Raw genomic sequence first — 22034 nt, 5'->3', positions numbered from 1 at the left:
AAACAAACAGTCCCGCTCTCGTAGCGACGTCGACCTGCAGCCGTCCACCATGACGACCATAGCGGCGGCGCTCAACCCCTTTTCGTAAGATGCACAGCAGGGACAGACCCCAGGCTGAAGGTCCAGTAGAACGGTGTAGGGACGGTTGAATATTGATTATTCACCACACCCTCATTCCCTTGTTGCCGCAGCAATGAAGGACCCATTCAACCCCAGGAGGGCTCGGGCTCCTCGCCCGCAAGCCCCGCCCCTCAGCCGGAGGAGATGGAGCCACGCCTCCTGGAGTTTGAGCAAGACCCGCCCAACTGGAGGGAGCTGGCCTCCCCGGAAGCTCTGTCCAGCCTCAGCAAGAAGGAGACCAAGAGGCAAGAGGTCATCAACGGTGAGGAGGATTGCAAAATAGAGATCGTCCGATATTTGGCATTTTGACGTCTATCAGTATCGGTTTCTTTTTTTTTTTCAATTGTAAAACCCAAAACCAGTGAAGTTGGCACGTTGTGTAAATGGTAAATAAAAACGGAATGCAATGATTTGCAAATCCTTTTCAATGTATATTCAATTGAATAGACTGCGAAGAAAAGATATTTAATGTTCCAACTGAGAAATTTCATTTTTTTTGCAAATAAACATAAACACAACAGAACAAATACCCAGAAGCCCTTGCAGCACTAACTCTTCCGGGACGCTACAATATACACCCCCGACTACCACCAAACCCCACCCCGCCCACCTCAACTGGAGTTGAAGTTGTTCTCTTAATTTGGAAAACCAATGTTTTTGATTGATTGATTGAAACTTGTATTAGTAGAATGCCCAGTACAGTACATATTCCGTACAATTGACCACTAAATAGTAACACCCCAATAAGTTTTTCAACGTTAATCAATTCATGGTAAACTTACATTGTTTAATGCATCCAGCGGGGCATCACAACAAAATTAAGCATAATAATGTGTTCATTCCACGACTGTATAAATCGGTATCGGTTGATATCGGAATCGGTAATTAAGAGTTGGACAATATCAGATATCGGCAAAAAAGCCATTATTGGACATCTCTAACCACAACATCAGCGCCTTATTAAACATTAGGTCGCTACTGGTCCGACGTTGCTTGAAAAATAATGTTTAAACAAGAAACAACTTAAAACCTTGTCCAGCTGTTTACTGACGTATACTACTCATGTTTAAATAGCTTTTACTGCAAATGAATATTGGCTCCAAATATTGATTATCGGCCTCCTTGACTATTAATAATCGGTAACGATGATTTCTATATAGGATATATTTTTTATTCCCGTTTACGTAGTTAATTTGTTCTTTTGTTTCCACTCCTCTCAGAGTTGTTCGCCACCGAGCACGCCCACGTGCGCATGCTAAGTGTCCTTCAGATGATCTTCTCCAGGCCTTTGGAGAGAGAGGAGCTGCTGACCGCCACAGAGCTGGCTGCCATCTTCCCCAACCTGGACGAGATCATTGAAATGCACTGTGAGCGTCTCACGCCACAAACATGCCACCTTTTGAAACACATCATTAAAACATATTTTTGTCTTTTGGCCAGATAACTTCTACGAGAACCTGAAGAAACTGCGTCTGGAGGACAACTTTATCGTCAAGTCCATCAGCACCACAGTACTCAACAGAGTGAGTCTTTTTCTCCTTTCTTGCTTTTTGATCAGTTTTAGTTTAGTTTATTATTTCTTCGGTCAGTGGTCAACAAAATAAACAAACAGTTTTACATAAACAAACAGTTGTACATTCATAAATTGAAAGGGTTTAGGCTGAAGTTGAACACTTATTGCGCTTAACCCTACAAACAATGTCAAATACAAGATGAGCTTCCTAAAAATATTACATTTCCTTTGCACAACATATTATAAATACACATAAACACTGTTCAATTATATACACAGTAAAAACATGTGAAATATCCCTGTACCGTATTTTTTGGAGTATAAGTCGCACCGGCCGAAAATGCATAATAAAGAAGGAAAAAAAACATATATAAGTCGCATTTTTGGGGGAAATTGATTTGATAAAAGCCAACACCAAGAATAGACATTTGAAAGGCAATTTAAAATAAATAAAGAATAGTGAACAACAGGCTGAATAAGTGTACGTTATATGAGGCATAAATAACCAACTGGTATGTTAACGTAACATATTATGGTAAGAGTCATTCAAATAACTATAACATATAGAACATGCTATACAATCTGTCACTCCTAATCGCTAAATCCCATGAAATCTTATACGTCTAGTCTCTTACGTGAATGACATCAATAATATTATTTGATATTTTACGCTAATGTGTTAGTAATTTAACACATAAGTCGCTCCTGAGGATAAGTCGCACCCCCGGCCAAACTATGAAAAAAACTGTGACTTATAGTCCGAAAAAAAAAGGCACATGGGTTAGTTAAACCTTTGTACCAATTATATTCTATATACAATTATACTTCCATTATTATTTATATCCCACATTTAGGTCTGTAAATAACAATAATCATAGTATTAACTACTGTGTTGATTCAAGAGTGATATATCTTTCCAAGACATTGGTCTTAAAGTGTTTTTTAAATGTGTGAATAGAACTGGAACATTTGAAGGAATCATCCAAACTGTTCCACAGATGAACCCCCCCTGATAGAAACACATCTACTTTTTAAGCTTGTTCTTATGTTTGCTTTCTGAAAGACCTTTAATTATAAAACGATGATAATCACATTAGCTTTTTTGTTTCAATTATACATGTATTTACTGAATGAATCTTGTACAGTACCTAGCGGAGTAAGCCATCACTGCTTTTGCCAATAATTGTTGCGCAGAGAGAGGGAACTAAATACTGATGACAAAATATCAATTAATCCATCTACCATATTTTTTGGACTATAAGGTGCACTTAAAATCCTTTCATTTTCTCAAAAATGTACATGTACGGAATAATTCTGGTTGTGCTTACCGACCTCGGAGCAATTTTATTTGGTACACGGTGAAATGATAAGTGTGACCAGTAGATGGTAGTCACACATAAGAGATATGTGTAGACTGCAATGTGACGCCAGTAAACAACACCAAAACTTTAAATGTTCCATTGAAAATAAAGAACATAACACACGGCACTCGAAAATCTGTCAAAATGTTTTAGTATGACTTTGAAGCCGCACCGCTTGATGGATTGTCGGCCCATTACGGCTACCGCGGTCAGAGATACAAGTATTACTACAGTGTGTGTATAAGGACCGCAAAATGGCACCCATTAGCAGACATATTATCTGCCGTTTTGTTTCACAATATTATGCAAAACCAACTTTTCTTACCTTCTGGTACCTGCTGATGTGTATTTGAGATCTGCATAAGTCCTGAAAATGTGCACGCGTCTGCCACTGTCAGAAAGCGACTTGAAGATGATCTGTAAAGCATAATCTATGCAACAATTTGAACAAAGAACCACCATTACATGTTATGTAGACCACAAGGAAGTGTTTTCCATTTAGGAAAAGATCATAATATGACCCCTTTAACGCGCCTTATTATGCGGTGCACCTTTTGTATGAAAAAAGACCTGAATAGACCCGTTCATCGGCAGTGCGCCTTATAATCCGGTGCGCCCTATGTTCCAGAAATGCGCTATAGATTGATTAATATTCCAGTTTATTGATCAAGACAATGTTGTGGAGTGTCCATACTTTGTGTATGGTATCGTGAAGTACAGTATCACCTCAACTTAATAGGTTCTGTGAGAGAGTTCCTAACTCGAAACACTTAAATCAATGTCCAAAATTTAAATTAATTGAAATAATTTAATTGGTGCTTACCCCCCAAAACAGCAGAATTATAATATGTCGCTTGGATAGGAAATATTGCATGAAAAACTGTACGGTAGAATGTACTACTAACAACTCCAGTAGTATTTTGACGTAATAATAGTGTACAGCATTTAAGACTTGTAGAGTGGAGTCCTACTGTATCTCTGTCGGGCTGCTTCTCTGTCAGACACACCACCTGCAGTTTTTCCACATTTTCATGGATAAATGTCTGTTGTTTAGAAATTATTTTAACATTCTTGACTGTCATTAGACAGTCACACACACACTAGGTGTGGTGAAATTTGTCCTCTGCATTTGACCCATCCCCTTGTTCACCCCCTGGTGGAAGCGAGGGGAGCAGTGAGCAGCAGCGGTGCCGCACCCGGGAATCATTTTTGGTGATTTAACCCCCAATTCCAACCCTTGATGCTAAGTGCCAAGCAGGGAGGTAATGGCTCCCATTTTTATAGTCTTTGGTATGACTCGGCCGGGGTTTGAACTCACAACCTCCCCATCTCAGGGCGGACACTCTAACCACTAGGCCACTGAGTAGCTTTTCAATCTGGCCCGCCGGACATTCCCAAATAATTTTTTGAGATCTTTAAGATGGAAAGTGTAGCTGCCATTATGATGTGCAGTTTTCTGATGACCGTAAGTCTTGAACTATACAAAGTATTGCAATGGTTGGAATCTGAGCTTTTGCATGATATACTAGTTACTATGGTAATCTAATTAGTTACTTTGGTAATCTAATTAGTTACTATGGTAATCCAAGTCACATCAGCTCAGACGAGGCACCAAGCAGTGTGGGTGGGGAGCATTTCCAGAGTGTCAGCCTGAAATGTGGGTGTCAGAGACAGACGCGGAAGGAGATTTTTACAATAACATTCTAAAGCTTAGTGATATATTTTAGATGATAGGTGGGGTTTTTTACTCTTTGCATTCATATTTCCCTGTGTTTTTTGCACTTTTGTTGCATTCCGCTTGATTGTAAAATATGTCGATCGAGAGGGGGTGTGATGTTAATATTCAGTGTTTTATTGTTCATAATTAATATTGTAAATCCCAAATTCTGTATTTTCATGTACATTCTGGGTGTCTCATTCAGTAAAAAAAAAGTAAAATTCCATTCAGTTTAAGGCGGTCTGTCATAACGTTTTTATCATTCAATCAGACTTTATTGTGAGGTTTTTTATTAGTGTTCCTAAAAATAGATAGACTGGCCCCCAGACACATTTTTTTCCTCTAAATTTAGCCCCCCTCGAGTCAAAATAAAAGCTTTGTGATATATCAGATTGCAGGTGGGTTTTTTTTTACCCTTCGCGCTCATATTTCGCTCTTTGTTGCATTTTTGTTTCGCTTGATTGTAAAATATGTCGATCGACAAGGGGTGTGACGTTCATATTCAGTGTTTTATCTTTCATAGTTAATATTGTAAATCCTAGATTCTTTATTATTATGTACATTCTGGGTGTTTCATTCAATAAAAAAATGTAAAGTTCTGTTTTTTTAAGGCGGTCTGTCATAACGATTTTAGCATTCAGTCGACATTATTGTGAGGTTTTGTATTAGTGTTTCTAAAAATAGATATGCTGGCCCCAGACACATTTTTTTTCTCTAAATTTGGCCCCCCCGAGTCAAAATAATTGCCCAGGCCTGGTGTAGACTAAAGCCACGTCTACACTAAGGCGTTTAACCCCTTAAAAAAATAATTATTATTTTGCCTAAGCCCCATTTCAGCCACACTAAACCAGCGTTTAAGGTCCCCCTCCTCGGACAAATTTTTACACGGGTAAGTCAGCCTTGTATTTCTTGAATCTCCGGCACTTAGTTTTGTATGGACTCATTGATCGTTTACAAAGTGAGTTCGGAGAGGAAGTGACGCCAAAAAGAACACACCCACACAGGAAGTGAGGTCAGAAAGAACACGCCACAGCCAGTTTCATAATAAAGCGGTTTCGAAGCGAGTCAACCAGATATGCCCGTGTTTCTCCTCCTTCTACATGTACAGACGCTTGTGGAAATCACACATGAATACCTTAAGAGAAAGCGAATGTAGCTATTTCGGGTACAACACTTCTCAGACGGCAAGAGGACGTTCGAATGCACGAAAAACTTCCTCCATTTGTCGAAGGAGAGACAACGAGAATGCGGACTCCCGTGGACGCGATAAAAAAAGGTAGCGTGTGCTTTGTATTACCTGGTAAAACTTACTACGGAAAACAGCGAATGCATTTGGACTGGCAAAGCAGACTGTATCAGTTATTGTCCGCCATGTATGTCGTAGACTCAACGTCTAGGTCCAGAGTATATACCGTATTTTTTGGACTATAAGTCACAGTTTTTTTCATAGTTTGGCCGGCGGTGCGACTTATACTCAGGAGCAACTTATGTGTGAAATGATGAACACATTATAATATTATTGATCTCATTCACGTAAGAGACTAGATGTATAAGATTTCATGGGATTTAGCGATTAGGAGTGACAGATTGTATAGCATGTTCTATATGTTATAGTTATTTGAATGACTCTTACCATAATATGTTACGTTAACATACCAGTTGGTTATTTATGCCTCATATAACGTACACTTATTCAGCCTGTTGTTCACTATTCTTTATTTATTTTAAATTGCCTTTCAAATGTCTATTCTTGGTGTTGGCTTTTATCAAATAAATTTCCCCCAAAAATGCGACTTATACTCCAGTGCGACTTATATATGTTTTTTTCCTTCTTTATTATGCATTTTCGGCCGGTGCGACTTATGCTCCGGAGCGACTTATACTCCGAAAAATACGGTAGATAATCAACCCCAGCTGGGCAATCTACTCACCTGCCGCTGGTTTCAAGGCCGGGCCATACACACCCCATTCCGCAATCGCATATTAGTTTCACATTTGAAGTTGAATTGCTTGCACGTGTTGCAGTTCGAGGGTACGGAAGGCGAATGGTTCCAGAAACTGACAGCCCGCTTCTGCAGTCACCAGTCGTGGGCCCTAGACCAGATCAAGAGCCGGCAGAAGAAAGAACCTCGCTTCAACTCGTTCATACAGGTAACTCCCACACATTAAGAGATAGTGAAAGAAGAAGAAGGCGGAGTCACGTTGTTCCTGAACCATGTTGTTGGCAGGAGGCGGAGAGCAAGCCTCAGTGTCGGAGGCTGCAGCTGAAGGACATTATTCCCTTTGAGATGCAGAGGCTCACCAAGTACCCACTGCTGCTGGAGAACATTGCAAAGAACACTGGTATGTGTCCCCACTCTGTGTGTTTTGTTTTTTTGCAGGAAGCAAGCAAGTTTCCTCAAATTTAGTAGATTTGATTAGTGTGGAAAAAGCCAAAAATTAAATCTGTCTGGAGCCGCAAAAAATGAAAAGCCTTATGTAAGTCTTGTAACGAAGACAGCACATCATGTAAGTGTCTATATTAGCAATAATAGCCTACTATCAAAATGACTGTGTGTCGCAAATTCTCGTTGAAAGAATTGTTGGAAAGAAATATTTATTCTACACATTTTTCAAACTTTAGTAAAAGAGCTGCTTCTCAGAGGGTGAGATAACTCCTGGAGATTACTGGCTTTGAATTATTAAAGATATAGATGTGTGTGTCCAAGTTAAAGGAAGCAGCAGGCTGTCTTCTTCTAATGGATTTATTACAATCTTTGGATGTTGTTGTGGTTTGTGCAGACCTTTGAGAAATATGTGATGAGATTAAACTTTGACTGGGTAACGTTTGCTGTGGTCTGGAACAACATGGCACACAAACAACTATGAGAAATGCAGGCAATATTACATACGGATAATGTGGCATTAGACATGCAAATGTCAATTAAATACACAGAGGACATAAGTAAAGGAAATTAAATGAGCTCAAATATAGCTACAAACGAGGCATAACGGTGCAAAATGTACATGCAGCTTGCCTAAATAGCATGTTAGCATTGATTAGCTTGCAGTCATGCAGTGACCAAATATGCCTGTTTAGCGCTCCACACAAGTCAATAACATCAACAAAGCTTACCTTTTGTGCGTTCACGCACAGCATAAAAAATTTGGTGGACAAAATGAGACAAAGAAGGAGTGGCACAAAGCACGTCTTTCTGTGGCAGCGTCGAAGAAAGCTGAACATATAAGCAAAGTACCGCCGAAATTAGGACCAAACGGCGCTTGCCAAATACTCTCATGGGTGAAGCATGTTTAATATAAACAGTGGGATTTCTAATAATTAGAAACATGTGTGTCATATTTGTCCTACACAAACCATATTAAAACAAAAGAAAAATTATTCTTCTTCTATTTCCATTTTCATATATTTTTGAAAAAACTCCAGGCAGCCACTAGGGCTTTGATTGATTGATTGAGACTTTTATTAGTAGATTGCACAGTACAGTACATATTCCGTACAATTGACCACTAAATGGTAACACCCCAATAAGTTTTTACACTTGTGTAAATCGGGGGTCCACGTTAATCAATTCATGGTATAAATATCTAATACAGTCATCACACAAGTTAATCATCAGAGTATATACATTGAATTATTTACATTATTTACAATCCGGGGGATGGGATATGGAGGGGTTCGGGGTGGGGGGGTTAGGTTTGGTTGATATCAACACTTCAGTCATCAACAATTATATCATCTGAGAAATGGAGTGGGTCTAGCATAATATTGTGAAAGTCCAGTCCATAGTGGATCTAACATAATAGTGAGAGTCCAGTCCATAGTGGATCTAACATAATAGTGTGAGAGTCCAGTCCATAGTGGATCTAACATAATAGTGAGAGTCCAGTCCATAGTGGATCTAACATAATAGTGAGAGTCCAGTCCATAGTGGATCTAACATAATATTGTGAAAGTCCAGTCCATAGTGGATCTAACATAATAGTGTGAGAGTCCAGTCCATAGTGGATCTAACATAATAGTGAGAGGCCAGTCCATAGTGGATCTAACATACGGTAATAGTGAGAGTCCAGTCCATAGTGGATCTAACAAAATAGTGTGAGAGTCCAGTCCATAGTGGATCTAACATAATAGTGAGAGTCCAGTCCATAGTGGATCTAACATAATAGTGAGAGTCCAGTCCATAGTGGATCTAACATACGGTAATAGTGAGAGTCCAGTCCATAGTGGATCTAACAAAATAGTGTGAGAGTCCAGTCCATAGTGGATCTAACATAATAGTGAGAGTCCAGTCCATAGTGGATCTAACATAATAGTGAGAGTCCAGTCCATAGTGGATCTAACATGCGGTAATAGTGAGAGTCCAGTCCATAGTGGATCTAACAAAATAGTGTGAGAGTCCAGTCCATAGTGGATCTAACATAATAGTGAGAGTCCAGTCCATAGTGGATCTAACATAATAGTGAGAGTCCAGTCCATAGCGGGGCCAGCAGGAGACCATCCCGAGCGGAGACGGGTCAGCAGAGCAGAGATGCACAGGCGAGCGGTCCACCCCGGGTCCCGACTCTGGAAATGTATTTAAGAAGGTAGCTAAGCCAGCTGATTTACTTTCCGCACAACTGGCAAGATAGTCCAGAACAATAGCAACCTTCCTCTGGATAATATTAGTCGAGGCACGAACGCTCTTTGTCTTTGCATTTAAAACTCCTTCCATCAATCCATAGAGATTTTTGAATGAAATTTGTGACATTCAAAAGTTTTGTTTCCATGATTTTTGTCAGAAAAAAACTCTTTGCCAGTCTTTCATTGACCTGCGTCCGCCCGATACATTCTTGGTTGGAGCGTCATGTTCGTAGTGCAATCCTAAATCATTTATTGATGCCGTCTGCTATCTAACGTCAACATAGCCATTAGAGACGTCATATTTCTAATCCGTGTCAATATTACAGCGGACATCACGACAGAGCTAGGCTGTTAACTGGTTAGAAGCCACAGACGCCTAGTGTGACGTCATATACTGGGTCAACCTAGGGTGACGTCATATACTGGGTCAACCGGAAAATAAACAAGTGTACGGGAGGCACACTGTGTATGACTATTACCGTATTTTTCGGAGTATAACATACTTGCCAACCCTTCCCGGATTTTCCGGGAGACTCCCGAAATTCAGCGCTTCTCCCGAAAACCTCCCGGGACAAATTTTCTCCCGAAAATCTCCCGAAATTCAGGCGGATCTGGAGGCCACGCCCCCTCCAGCTCCATGCGGACCTGGAGGGTCCGCATGGAGCAATGTTGTTGTAATATATTGAGTTGGAGGCAATAACCAGGCGAGGGGATGAAGTACTTCTCTTTACTGTAGACTTCAGAACAGACTCACACACTTGACGTCAGGTGCGCAACACCACGTAAATCGTTGGCCAACCAAAAAGTAACCCCAGTACGCTATAGCCAACATTCACCAGGAGATGGCAACAGACAAACATAGATCACTCCATTTCATTACTCCCCTTTTATAATTGTAGAAGTTACTCAAAAGAAATAAACAACCCAACCAAAAAATGCAGCAGCTCAATTAAAAAACTGTACTTAAGCCACATTCTTTTTTTTTAGTACTGTACTCTTAACCCTCATTTGTAAACAATAACATGCTTATTATACAAACAGTATTTGTACATCTTTAACACAGATTTTTATACTGTCTTCAGAGATTCAGTTTTTTTTGTGGTACTCGAAACCTTTCTGGGTACCTGCGGATCACTGGTGGGGTTTTTGTTGTGGGTGATCTGGGTTCTGATGATGGCAACTCAGCAGCCCTTGAATCTGGTTCAATGATAATACTTCACTTTCAGTGAATTGTAGATATATATATATATATATATATATATATATATATATATATATATATATATATATATATATATATATATATACAGTATATATATATATATATATATATATTTATTTATTTTATTATATATATATATATACAGTATATATATATATATATATATATATACTGTATATATATATATATATATATATATATATATATATATATATATATACTGTATATATATATATGAAATACTTGACTTGGTGAATTCTAGCTGTAAATATACTCCTCCCCTCTTAGCCACGCCTCCAACCACGCCCCCGCCCCACCCCGACCACGCCCCCCACCTCCCGAAATCGGAGGTCTCAAGGTTGGCAAGTATGGAGTATAAGTCGCACCGGAGTATAAGTCGCACCTGCCGAAAATGCATAATAAAAAAGGAAAAAAACATTTATAAGTCGCACTGGAGCCCGGCCAAACTATTAAAAAAACTGCGACTTATAGTCCGAAAAATACGGTAGTTGCATTAGAGAAAGTGCAAGGACTCTTGGACTTCATACGAGGGCGTGAAAATCCAAAACCACGAACAATTTGAAAAACCTGACTAGTGGTACTGACTGGTTCACAAACTTTTTTCACCAAGTACCACCTTAGAAAAACCTTGGCTCTCCAAGTACCACCATATTGACCAAGTAGCATAGCGTATTCATTCAAACAAGGCAGAGGTTTTATTGATTTATTTATTTTTGGCCGCTGTAACATTGCACACAGTTTGAACAGTAACACTGTTTGAATATAGCAAAATAAAACACTGCTTTAATCAAGTGATTATTTGACGAACCACGAGACGAAGCCTGTATAGCACCAGTTTGTGAATCACTGGTATTGAGGACAGTGACAATTGCAGCACAGCACACAGAGTACTCAGTAATGTACTGAATAGAATAATAAGGTATGAATAAAAACAATTACGTATAATACATCAAATCCTGTTAGTGCACAATGTCCCCATGCTACATAAATACCCCAGAACAACATTATTGCCGCTACTATCAAGGATTTCTCATTGTTCTTCCCCACAGAGGATCTGAATGAGAAGGAGCGAGTCCATCAGAGTGCGGAGTGCTGCAGAAAGATCCTCAACCATGTCAATGACGAGGTCAAAGATATGGAGAACCTTCTGGTGAGAAATATGTACAAAACCCAAAACCAATGGAAGTTGGCATGTTGCGTAATAATTTGCAAATCCTTTTCAACTTATATTCAACTGAATAGGCTGCAAAGACAAGATATTTCATGTTCCAACTGAGAAACGTTTTTTTTTTGTTGCAAATAATCATTAACTTAGAATTTAATGGCAGCAACACATTGTTGTAACACGTGCTTGCTGAAATAAGCAGGGGCGTCCATGATAACAACATATGTTGCTCCAAAACCTGTATGTACCTTTCAGCATTAATGGTGCCTTCACAGATGTGTAAGTTACCCATGCCTCGGGCACTAATACACCCCCATACCATCACACATGCTGGCTTTTACACTTAGCGCCTATAACAATCCGGATGGTTCTTTTCCTCTTGGTTCCGGAAGACACGACGTCCACAGTTTCCAAAAACAATTTGAAATGTGGACTCGTCAGACCACAGAACACTTTTCCACTTTGCATCAGTCCATCTTAGATGAGCTCGGGCCCAGCGAAGCCGCGAGCGTTTCTGGGTGTTGTTGATAAATGGCTTTGGCTTTGCATAGTAGAGTTTTAACTTGCACTTATATATGTAGCGATGAACTGTAGTTACTGACTGTGGTTTTCTGAAGTGTTCCTGAGCCCATGTGGTGATATCCTTTACACACTGATGTTGCTTTTTGATGCAGTACCGCCTAAGGGATCAAAAGTACGTACCGGTAATATAATCGCTTACGTGCAGTGATTTCTCCAGATTCTCTGAACCTTTTGATGATATTACGGAGCGTAGATGGTGAAATCCCTAAATTCCTTGCAATAGCTCGTTGAGGAATGTTGTTCTTAAACTGTTCGATAATTTGCTCACGCATTTGTTCCCAAAGTGGTGACCCTCGCCCCATCCTTGTTTGTGAATGACTGAGCATTTCATGGAAGCTGCTTTTATACCCAATCATGGCACCCACCTGTTCCCAATTAGCCTGTTCACCTGTGGAATGTTCCAAATAAGTGTTTGATGAGCATTCCTCAACTTTCTCAGTCTTTTTTGCCACTTGTGCCAGATTCTTTGAAATATGTTGCAGGCATCAAATTCCAAATGAGCTAATATTTGCAAATAATAACGTTTTCCAGTTCAAACGTTAAGTATCTTGTCTTTGTAGTCCATTCAATTGAAAAGGATTTGCAAATCATTGTATTCTGTTTGTATTTACCATTTACACAACGTGCCAACTTTTTTGTATTTGCTTAACACGATGTGCTTTGATATAGTTCAAGGTTTTGTGAGGAAAACATGTACTAATCCTTCTTTGTGTAGATACTAAAGGAATACCAGCGTCGACTGGACACATCGGGACTAAAGCCCAGTAATGATCTTTATACAGAATATAAGGTAAGTAATCTTAGGCTTACATACAAATAAATCATCTCTTCTATAATTACTGTTCTCATTATTACAAGGGATGTTTTGTTCCTTATCCTCCATCTGTCTTTCGTAGAACATCGACCTGACACACAAGAAAATGCTGTTTGAAGGTCCTCTGACTTGGAAGGTCACCAAGGAGAAGGCTTTCGGTAAATGAGCTCTGTAAAGTTTATACAAACTTTTTAGATGTAATATTTTGCCACATGACAGTCAATAAGGCACATGCAGTTAGAAGGATTATGGAAAAAGTTCAAAACTGAATACTTTGTTGAAGGTTGGTGAATGGCAAAGTACATTATACACAAACCCAAATATGGTGATCCACAATATTTTTGTCACTTTTGTTAATAGTTGGTCAGTTTTAACAGGTCTCCGCTATGAGATCGTAAAATATGTATGATCGTTATGGCCTTGCTTAAACAACACTTCTAATATTGGCTTTAGTACATCAAGGGCCTGATTTAGAGTTAAAGTTAAAGTAGCAATGATTGTCACACACATTAGGTGTGGTGAAATTTGTTCTCTGCATTTGACCCAACCCCTTGTTCACCCCCGGGGGGGTGAGGGGAGCAGTGGGCAGCAGCGGTGCCGCGCCCGGGAATGAATAAAGGTTTGCGTGTCCAAAAAGACGTGCAAACCTGATAGCACACGCAAAGCTGATCTAAGTTAAAAAGTTAAAGTTAAAGTACCAATGATTGTCACACACACACTAGGTGTGGCGAAATTATTCTCTGCATTTGACCCATCACCCTTGATCACCCCCTGGGAGGTGAGGGGAGCAGTGGGCAGCAGCGGTGGCTGCGCCCGGGAATCATTTTGGTGATTTAACCCCCAATTCCAACCCTTGATGCTGAGTGCCAAGCAGGGAGGTAATGGGTCCCATTTTTATAGTCTTTGGTATGACTCGGCCGGGATTTGAACTCCCAACCTACCGATCTCAGGACGGACACTCTAACCACTAGGCCACTGAGTAGGTCTACTAAATGTGTGCAAAGTGGATTGCTTCTGTTAAGTGAGGAAAATAAGGCATGCAGTTCATTTCGCTTCTGTGTCTATATTAATATGCAAAATATATGCTAATCATCAAAACGCCCACAATACTGGGTGGAGAGAATGCAAATATAATTATTAGGCACGCGCAATGTGATTAATCAACACCAGAGGTGGGTAGAGTAGCCAGAAATTGTACTCAAGTAAGAGTACTGTTACTTTAGAGATTTATTACTCAAGTAAAAGTAAGGAGTAGTCACCCAAATATTTACTTGAGTAATAGTAAAAAGTATGTTGTGAAAAAACTACTCAAGTACTGAGTAACTGATGAGTAACATACACACACATATAATATATATATATATATATATATATATATATATATACATACACACACACATATAATATATATATATATATATATACATACACACACACATATAATATATATATATATATATATATATATATATATACACACACACATATATATATATATATACACAAACATGTATATATATATATACATATATATATGTATATATATATGCACATATATATATATATACAGTATATAATTTATATTTATTTATTTTGCCGTTTTTGTTTACATGTTAAAGGTGTTTTAATGAATATACATGCATGTTTAACACATATAGATTCCTTTCTTTAATGAAGACAAGAATATAAGTTGGTGTATTACCTGATTCTGATGACTTGCATTGATTGTAATCAGACAGTAGTGATGATAACGTCCACGTTTTCAAATGGAGGAGAAAAAAAGTTCCTCCTTTCTGTTTAATACCACATGAAAGTTGTTGGTTTTTGGCATCTTATTTGTCCAGCTTCCATATTCGTTTTTATACACTTTACAAGAAATTCATTGGCGGCAAACTCCGTAGCTTGCTAGCTTGTTTGCGCTGGCTTTCGGAGACTCTTGTTTTGAAAGCGCAGGCGCGATGGAGCGGCACTTTTATTGTGAAGACAGGAACTGTGCAGTCAGTCTTTAGGCTTTTGACAGGATGTACGGTTGAAATAAAAAAGGGTCTTTTTTCCTTCACACGTTTGATTGATTGATTGAAACTTTTATTAGTAGATTGCACAGTACAGTATATATTCTGTACAATTGACCACTAAATGGTAACACCCCAATAAGTTTTTCCACTTGTTTAAGTCAGGTCATGTGACCCCTGGCTCTGTTTGATTGGTCCAACGTCACCAGTGACTGCATCTGATTGGTGGAACGGAGTGAACGTCACCAGTGACTGTATTTGTTGAAACGCAGGCACTATGAAGGTCTGTCTGACAGACCAAAACAAACAAAGCGTGCATCAACAGATGGATAAAAATTAGTAGCGAGTAGCGAGCTGAATGTAGATAAAAGTAGCGGAGTAAAAGTAGCGTTTCTTCTCTATAAATATACTCAAGTAAAAGTAAAAGTATGTTGCATTAAAACTACTCTTAGAAGTACAATTTATCCCAAAAGTTACTCAAGTAGATGTAACGGAGTAAATGTAACGCGTTACTACCCACCTCTGATCAACACTCATCAGCGTTTTGCAAGCACTATTTTGCGTTGTATTTAGCACGTGTAGGAAGGGCGCGCAAACTGACAGTTCCACACACGGCTCCAGGATCAGTACTCGCGCTGCAAAGAGAGACGATGGGCAGAGAATCCTCAGTCTTACTGTCAGAAAAATTGTATGTAAATGATCAAAAAACTTTCCGTTCCCTGAGTTCCCAGTGAACAGACAAGAGGCTGTCTTTGTTGCACCAAGCCAAAGGCTTGGAAAATTCCATTGTGTACGACGGGAGGAGACGGGAGGGGTTATCTATTGTGATCCAAGACTTGCCCAAGCTCGATCCAGGACCAGTCCAAGCCCGAGGCATCTTTTGTGTTAATGTGACCAAAAACAAGGCCCCATTCCTTTAGAAACAGCTGTTGTTGTGTAAACAGGGAATATCCAAATAAAAGAGGGGACGTGAACCTTTTTTCATCAGAGCTTGGGTGACACTGTAAGAGGTTACAGGTCGACACGTTTCTCCTCAAATTGAGAAAATTTAATTCGGTCTCTGTTTAATTCCTTGCTTCTTGTCTCGTTTAATAGATGTCATCAGTGTTTGAACCTGACACTTACGTGTATCTGTCAACGAATTGGACGGTCAGAAATAAAAAAAATTAGACATATCTATTCAGCAACATCATTTTATAATTTCGTGGCTGCTGAATGGGTTAAGGGGCTGATCAAAACAAGTTCAATTGATGCGTTTTGGTGTATTTTAGGGATGTAAATTATTTTCACAGAGTATATATTTTTTTAAATAGTTCTTACATGGGAAAAAAACATCTTTAAGTGCATTTTATTGTGTCTTGAGCAGAGTAAGGTCTGCCTTTCTTTGATGAGCGCACATTGAACAGTAAAACTGCAGGACTGCTTATAAAATGCCCATAAAAAGTGGTATATGTTTCCTGCTTGTTTGATAACATAGCAAAACGCCACAGGTAGGAGGAGCATGATAACATGAATGTGCAGTAAATAAGAGTGTCTCCGTGGTGATGGCCCGTGTCGTACACGCAAAATCCTCATTCAAATAAGGCCTGTCTACGCCTCTTTATAATTGCACACGCAGTCTGAGTAAAACGCACGCAACATGCCCACTAATAGTACACGCTATTTTATAGCTTGCACATGCTGTTTAGCGTGGTATTTGGATCTTAATAAATCTAAGTCTCTTTGTTATGATTTGTTGTTGGCTTTTGTCACTTCTATTCCCTTGCGTCCAGACCAAAAAAATCCTATTATCATAGTTGTAGTCTTCACTGTTTTGTTGTGTTGTTGCGTCCCTGACAGAGGTCCATTGTGTCCTGCTGGGAGACCTGCTGGTGCTCCTGCAGAAGCAGGACGACAAGATGGTCCTTAAGTGTCAGAGCAAAAGCACCATCGCCATCCAGGAGGGCAAGCAGATGTTGAGCCCCATCATAAAACTGGACTCCGTTTTCCTACGCGAGGTGGCCACAGGTTTGTCTCTCACATGCACACTTGCACAAGTTGGCGGTATGACATCCTAATAACGCTCTCTTGTTTGTTGCTTTTCAGATCGAAAGGCCTTTTACGTGATATTCACCTGGGACAGTGGCGCTCAGATCTATGAGCTGGTTGCTCAATCCTTTGGCGAGAGGAAAATGTGAGTGTGTGTGAAGCAATTTCTGCAGTAGGAAATAATAAAAGTAGAAATAATTAGTCACCATTATAAAAAAAAATGTTCACAATAAAGACCACAGGTGTCAAATTCAAGGTCTGGGAGCCAGATCTGGCTCCTAATTTTATGTGGCCCACGAACGCCTGTAAATAATGTGTCAATAAAGTACTTACAGTATTTTTCGGCGTGAAAGTCGCTCCGGGGTATAAGTCGCACGGGCCGAAAATGCATAAAAAAGAAGGAAAAAAACATATATAAGTCGCACTGGAGTATAAGTCGCATTTTTGGGGGAAATGTATTTGATAAAAGCCAACACCAAGAATAGACATTTGAAAGGCAATTTAAAATAAATAAAGAATAGTGAACAACAGGCTGAATAAGTGTACGTTATATGAGGCATAAATAACCAACTGGTATGCAGAGGTGGGTAGTAACGCGCTACATTTACTCCGTTACATCTACTTGAGTAACTTTTACGATAAATTGTACTTCTAAGAGTAGTTTTAATGCAACATACTTTTACTTTTACTTGAGTATATTTATAGAGAAGAAACGCTACTTTTACTCCGCTACTTTTATCTACATTCAGCTCGCTACTCGCTACTAATTTTAATCGATCTGTTAATGCACGCTTTGTTTGTTTTGGTCTGTCAGACAGACCTTCATAGTGCCTGCGTTTCAACAAATACAGTCACTGGTGACGTTCACTCCGTTCCACCAATCAGATGCAGTCACTGGTGACGTTGGACCAATCAAACAGAGCCAGGCGGTCACATGACCTGACTTAAACAAGTTGAAAAACTTATTGGGGTGTTACCATTTAGTGGTCAATTGTACGGAATATGTACTGTACTGTGCAATCTACTAATAAAAGTTCCAATCAAGCAATCAAAAGTGTGAAGGAAAAAAGACCCTTTTTTTATTTCAACCGTACATCCCGTCAAAAGCCTAAAGACTGACTGCACAGTTCCTGTCTTCACAATAAAAGTGCCGCTCCATCGCGCCTGCGCTTTCAAAACAAGAGTCTCCGAAAGCCAGCGCAAACAAGCTAGCAAGCTACGGAGTTTGCCGCCAATGTATTTCTTGTAAAGTGTATAAAAACGAATATGGAAGCTGGACAAATAAGATGCCAAAAAGCAACCACTTTCATGTGGTATTAGACAGAAAGGAGGAACTTTTTTTCTCCTCCATTTGAAAACGTGGACGTTATCATCACTACTGTCTGATTACAATCAATGCAAGTCATCAGAATCAGGTAATACACCAACTTATATTCTTGTCTTCATGAAAGAAAGGAATCTATATGTGTTAAACATGCATGTATATTCATTAAAACACCTTTAACATGTAAACAAAAACGGCAAAATAAATAAATATAAACTATATACTGTATATATCAATGTATGTATATATATACAGTATATATGTGTATATATATATATATATATATATATATATATATATATATATATATATATATATATATATATATATGTGTGTGTGTGTGTGTGTGTGTGTATATATATATATATATATATATATATATATATATATATATATATATGATATGTGTGTGTATGTTACTCATCAGTTACTCAGTACTTGAGTAGTTTTTTCACAACATACTTTTTACTTTTACTCAAGTAAATATTTGGGTGACTACTCCTTACTTTTACTTGAGTAATAAATCTCTAAAGTAACAGTACTCTTACTTGAGTACAATTTCTGGCTACTCTACCCACCTCTGCTGGTATGTTAACGTAACATATTATGGTAAGAGTCATTCAAATAACTATAACATATAGAACATGCTATACGTTTACCAAACAATCTGTCACTCCTAATCGCTAAATCCCATGAAATCTTATACGTCTAGTCTCTTACGTGAATGAGATCAATAATATTATTTGATATTTTACGGTAGCGTGTTAATAGTTTCACACATAAGTCGCTCCTGAGTATAAGTCGCACCCCCGGCCGGCCAAACTATGAAAAAAACTGCCACTTATAGCCCGAAAAATATGGTATATGTCCATCCATCCATTTTCTACCGCTTATTCCCTTTTGGGGTCGCGGGGGGCGCTGGAGCCTATCTCAGCTACAATCGGGCGGAAGGCGGGGTACACCCTGGACAAGTCGCCACCTCATCGCAGGGCCAACACAGATAGACAGACAACATTCACACACTAGGGCCAATTTAGTGTTGCCAATCAACTTATCCCCAGGTGCATGTCTTTGGAGGTGGGAGGAAGCCGGAGTACCCGGAGGGAACCCACGCAGTCACGGGGAGAACATGCAAACTCCACACAGAAAGATATATGTACTGCATTAAATTGCATATCTTTTCAACTTTATTATTATCCAATATTGCAACAAATATATTATCATACATCCCAAACACTTTTTATTATGTCAAAAATAAAGATAAATACTTAAAATATCTGTTTGACTCATGATTTCAAAGCAAATTATTTGTCAAATTGTATCCTGTAAAAATGACAATAGACTTTACGGCAGGGGTGCCCATTATGTAGATGGCGAGCTACCGGTCGACCGCAAAGGGTGTGTCAGTCGACCGCCAGACAGACATTGAAAAAATAGACCTACAAATTAGCGGTCATAAATCTTCACTATGACGTCACTTTCGTCACTTGATTGGCATTCACAGCACCCGAGGATCTTGTGAGATGGCGCTGGCTGCAGCGAACTCCGTGTGAAGGGGAAAAAAAGACCGTCAGGAAGGCGAGAAAACGTTTTTATTTCAAACGTACGTCCCATCAAAAGCCTAAAGACCGACTGAACAATTAAAACTGCACCTTTATCATTAGCCAAAATGCGTCCTTTCTCCCTTTTCTGTCTACACCAGTGTTTTTCAACCACTGTGCCGCGGCACACTAGTGTGTCGTGAGATACAGTCTGGTGTGCCGTGGGAGATTATCTAATTTCACCTATTTGGGTTTAAAATATTTTTTTGCAAACCAGTAATTATAGTCTGCAAATGATGTGTTGTTGTTGAGTGTCGGTGCTGTCTAGAGCTCGGCAGAGTAACCGTGTAATACTCTTCCATATCAGTAGGTGGCAGTTGGTAGCTAATTGCTTTGTAGATGTCGAAAACAGCGGGAGGCAGTGTGCAGGTAAAAAAAAGTGTCTAATGCTTAAACCAAAAATAAACAAAAGGTGAGTGCCCCTAAGAAAAGGCATCAAAGCTTAGGGAAGGCTATGCAGAATGAAACTAAAACTGAACTGGCTACAAAGTAAACAAAAACAGAATGCTGGACGACAGCAAAGACTTACTGTGGAGCTTAGATGGCGTCCACAAAGTACATCCCAACATGACGTGACAATCAACAATGTCTCCACAAAGAAGGATAAAAACAAGTGAAATATTATTGATTGCTAAAACAAAGTAGATCTGGGAAATATCTTTCAAAGGAAGACATGAAACTGCTACAGGAAAATACCAAAAAATGAGAAAAAGCCACCAAAATAGGAGCGTAAGACAAGAACTAAAACACTACACACAGGAAAACAGCAAAAAAGTCCAAATAAGTCAGGGCGTGATGTGACAGGTCGTGACAGTACTTTGAGTCAAGAGTTATAGTGATGGTTTAAAGTCATATCCAACAATTGCGACAACAACTTTTTACTGTCAACGGAGTTTCGTTTTTTAATGATTTCTGCTGGTGGTGTGCCTCCAGATTTTTTCAACGCAAAAAAATGTGCCTTGGCTCAAAAAAGGTTGAAAAACACTGGTCTACACACTGTGTCTGCCTGTAAGTACTCCGTGATTGTGCACTGCCGAATATGCCCGTCTCCTCGTAAAACCAGCAATCTCACCACGTGACGGCGACAGGGTGGAGGGCGCGCGGAGGGGTGGGGGACCGCTACTTCTTAGCGGCGGTATAGTACCGAACATGATTCATTAGAATCGCAGTACTATACTAATGCCGGTATACCGTACAACCCTGGTGCATACAGTATATTTGTATTTATAATATAATATATATGTATGTGTGTGTGTGTGTGTGTGTGTGTGTGTGTGTGTGTGTGTGTGTGTGTGTGTGTGTGTGTGTGTGTGTGTGTGTGTGTCTTTGTAACAGGTGGACTAATGCGATCAAGTCGGCCGTGGATGATCTGAAGAAGAGCGTAGCGCCCATGAGGCCGACGCTGCCCCCTGGAAGCGGAGGAGCTTCGTTCAGTCACCCAGGGTGGGTGTGTGTGTGTGTTAGGGCTGCAGCTAACGATTATTTTTCTATCGATTAATCTATAGATTATTTTTTTCGATTAATCGGTTAATCTATAGATTATTTTTTTCGATTAATCTATAGATTATTTTTCCTTTTACCGATTATTTTTTTTATTTAAAATGAAGAGGAAAAAAATAAATGTAGGCCAGTTTTTTCAAAAGGCATGGCTTTTATTTACAAAAAAAAAAGTATGGCCACTCAGTCAACATTGACAACAACATGACAAAATATTCTGTAACAATGTAAACATTTAAAACTTTTAACATTTAACAAAATGAAAAGTAGCTTATTTGCTTTTTAATGTGCAAATATAAAAGTAAACATCCAGTGCAAATCTTAATATTCTGGAATAGTATAAGCATTTAAAAAGTAAAAGTATTGCTTATTTTGCTTTAAAATGTGCAAAAATAAAGATAAACATCCAATACAAAAAAGTGCAAAACGGAAATAT

At 39.1% G+C, this 22034-nt stretch overlaps 1 protein-coding gene across 4 annotated transcripts in view; it reads left to right on the top strand.

Annotated features, from left to right (window-relative positions):
- The window catches only part of arhgef1 (Rho guanine nucleotide exchange factor (GEF) 1), a 156618-nt gene that overhangs the window by 116175 nt on the left and 18409 nt on the right, over nucleotides 1-22034 (top strand). For 3 of the 4 annotated variants that reach the window (XM_061947230.1, XM_072912941.1, XM_072912942.1), the window contains 12 exons: nucleotides 1-84; nucleotides 192-382; nucleotides 1341-1487; nucleotides 1561-1643; nucleotides 6737-6862; nucleotides 6940-7054; nucleotides 11625-11725; nucleotides 13038-13112; nucleotides 13219-13294; nucleotides 16988-17155; nucleotides 17234-17321; nucleotides 21437-21544. The exon at nucleotides 1-84 is cut by the window's left edge and continues 69 nt beyond it. In XM_061947230.1, the coding sequence (XP_061803214.1) occupies nucleotides 1-84; nucleotides 192-382; nucleotides 1341-1487; nucleotides 1561-1643; nucleotides 6737-6862; nucleotides 6940-7054; nucleotides 11625-11725; nucleotides 13038-13112; nucleotides 13219-13294; nucleotides 16988-17155; nucleotides 17234-17321; nucleotides 21437-21544 (1362 nt within the window). The remainder of the gene's footprint in view (nucleotides 85-191; nucleotides 383-1340; nucleotides 1488-1560; nucleotides 1644-6736; nucleotides 6863-6939; nucleotides 7055-11624; nucleotides 11726-13037; nucleotides 13113-13218; nucleotides 13295-16987; nucleotides 17156-17233; nucleotides 17322-21436; nucleotides 21545-22034) is intronic. The other variant, XM_061947207.1, reaches the window with a different exon arrangement.

The sequence above is a fragment of the Nerophis lumbriciformis genome, linkage group LG04 (assembly GCF_033978685.3).
Source record: "Nerophis lumbriciformis linkage group LG04, RoL_Nlum_v2.1, whole genome shotgun sequence".
In the NCBI taxonomy this organism is placed as follows: Eukaryota; Metazoa; Chordata; class Actinopteri; order Syngnathiformes; family Syngnathidae; genus Nerophis; species Nerophis lumbriciformis.
The sequence above is the reverse complement of the archived record's forward strand: the minus strand, read 5'-3'. Positions and strand labels throughout refer to the sequence as shown.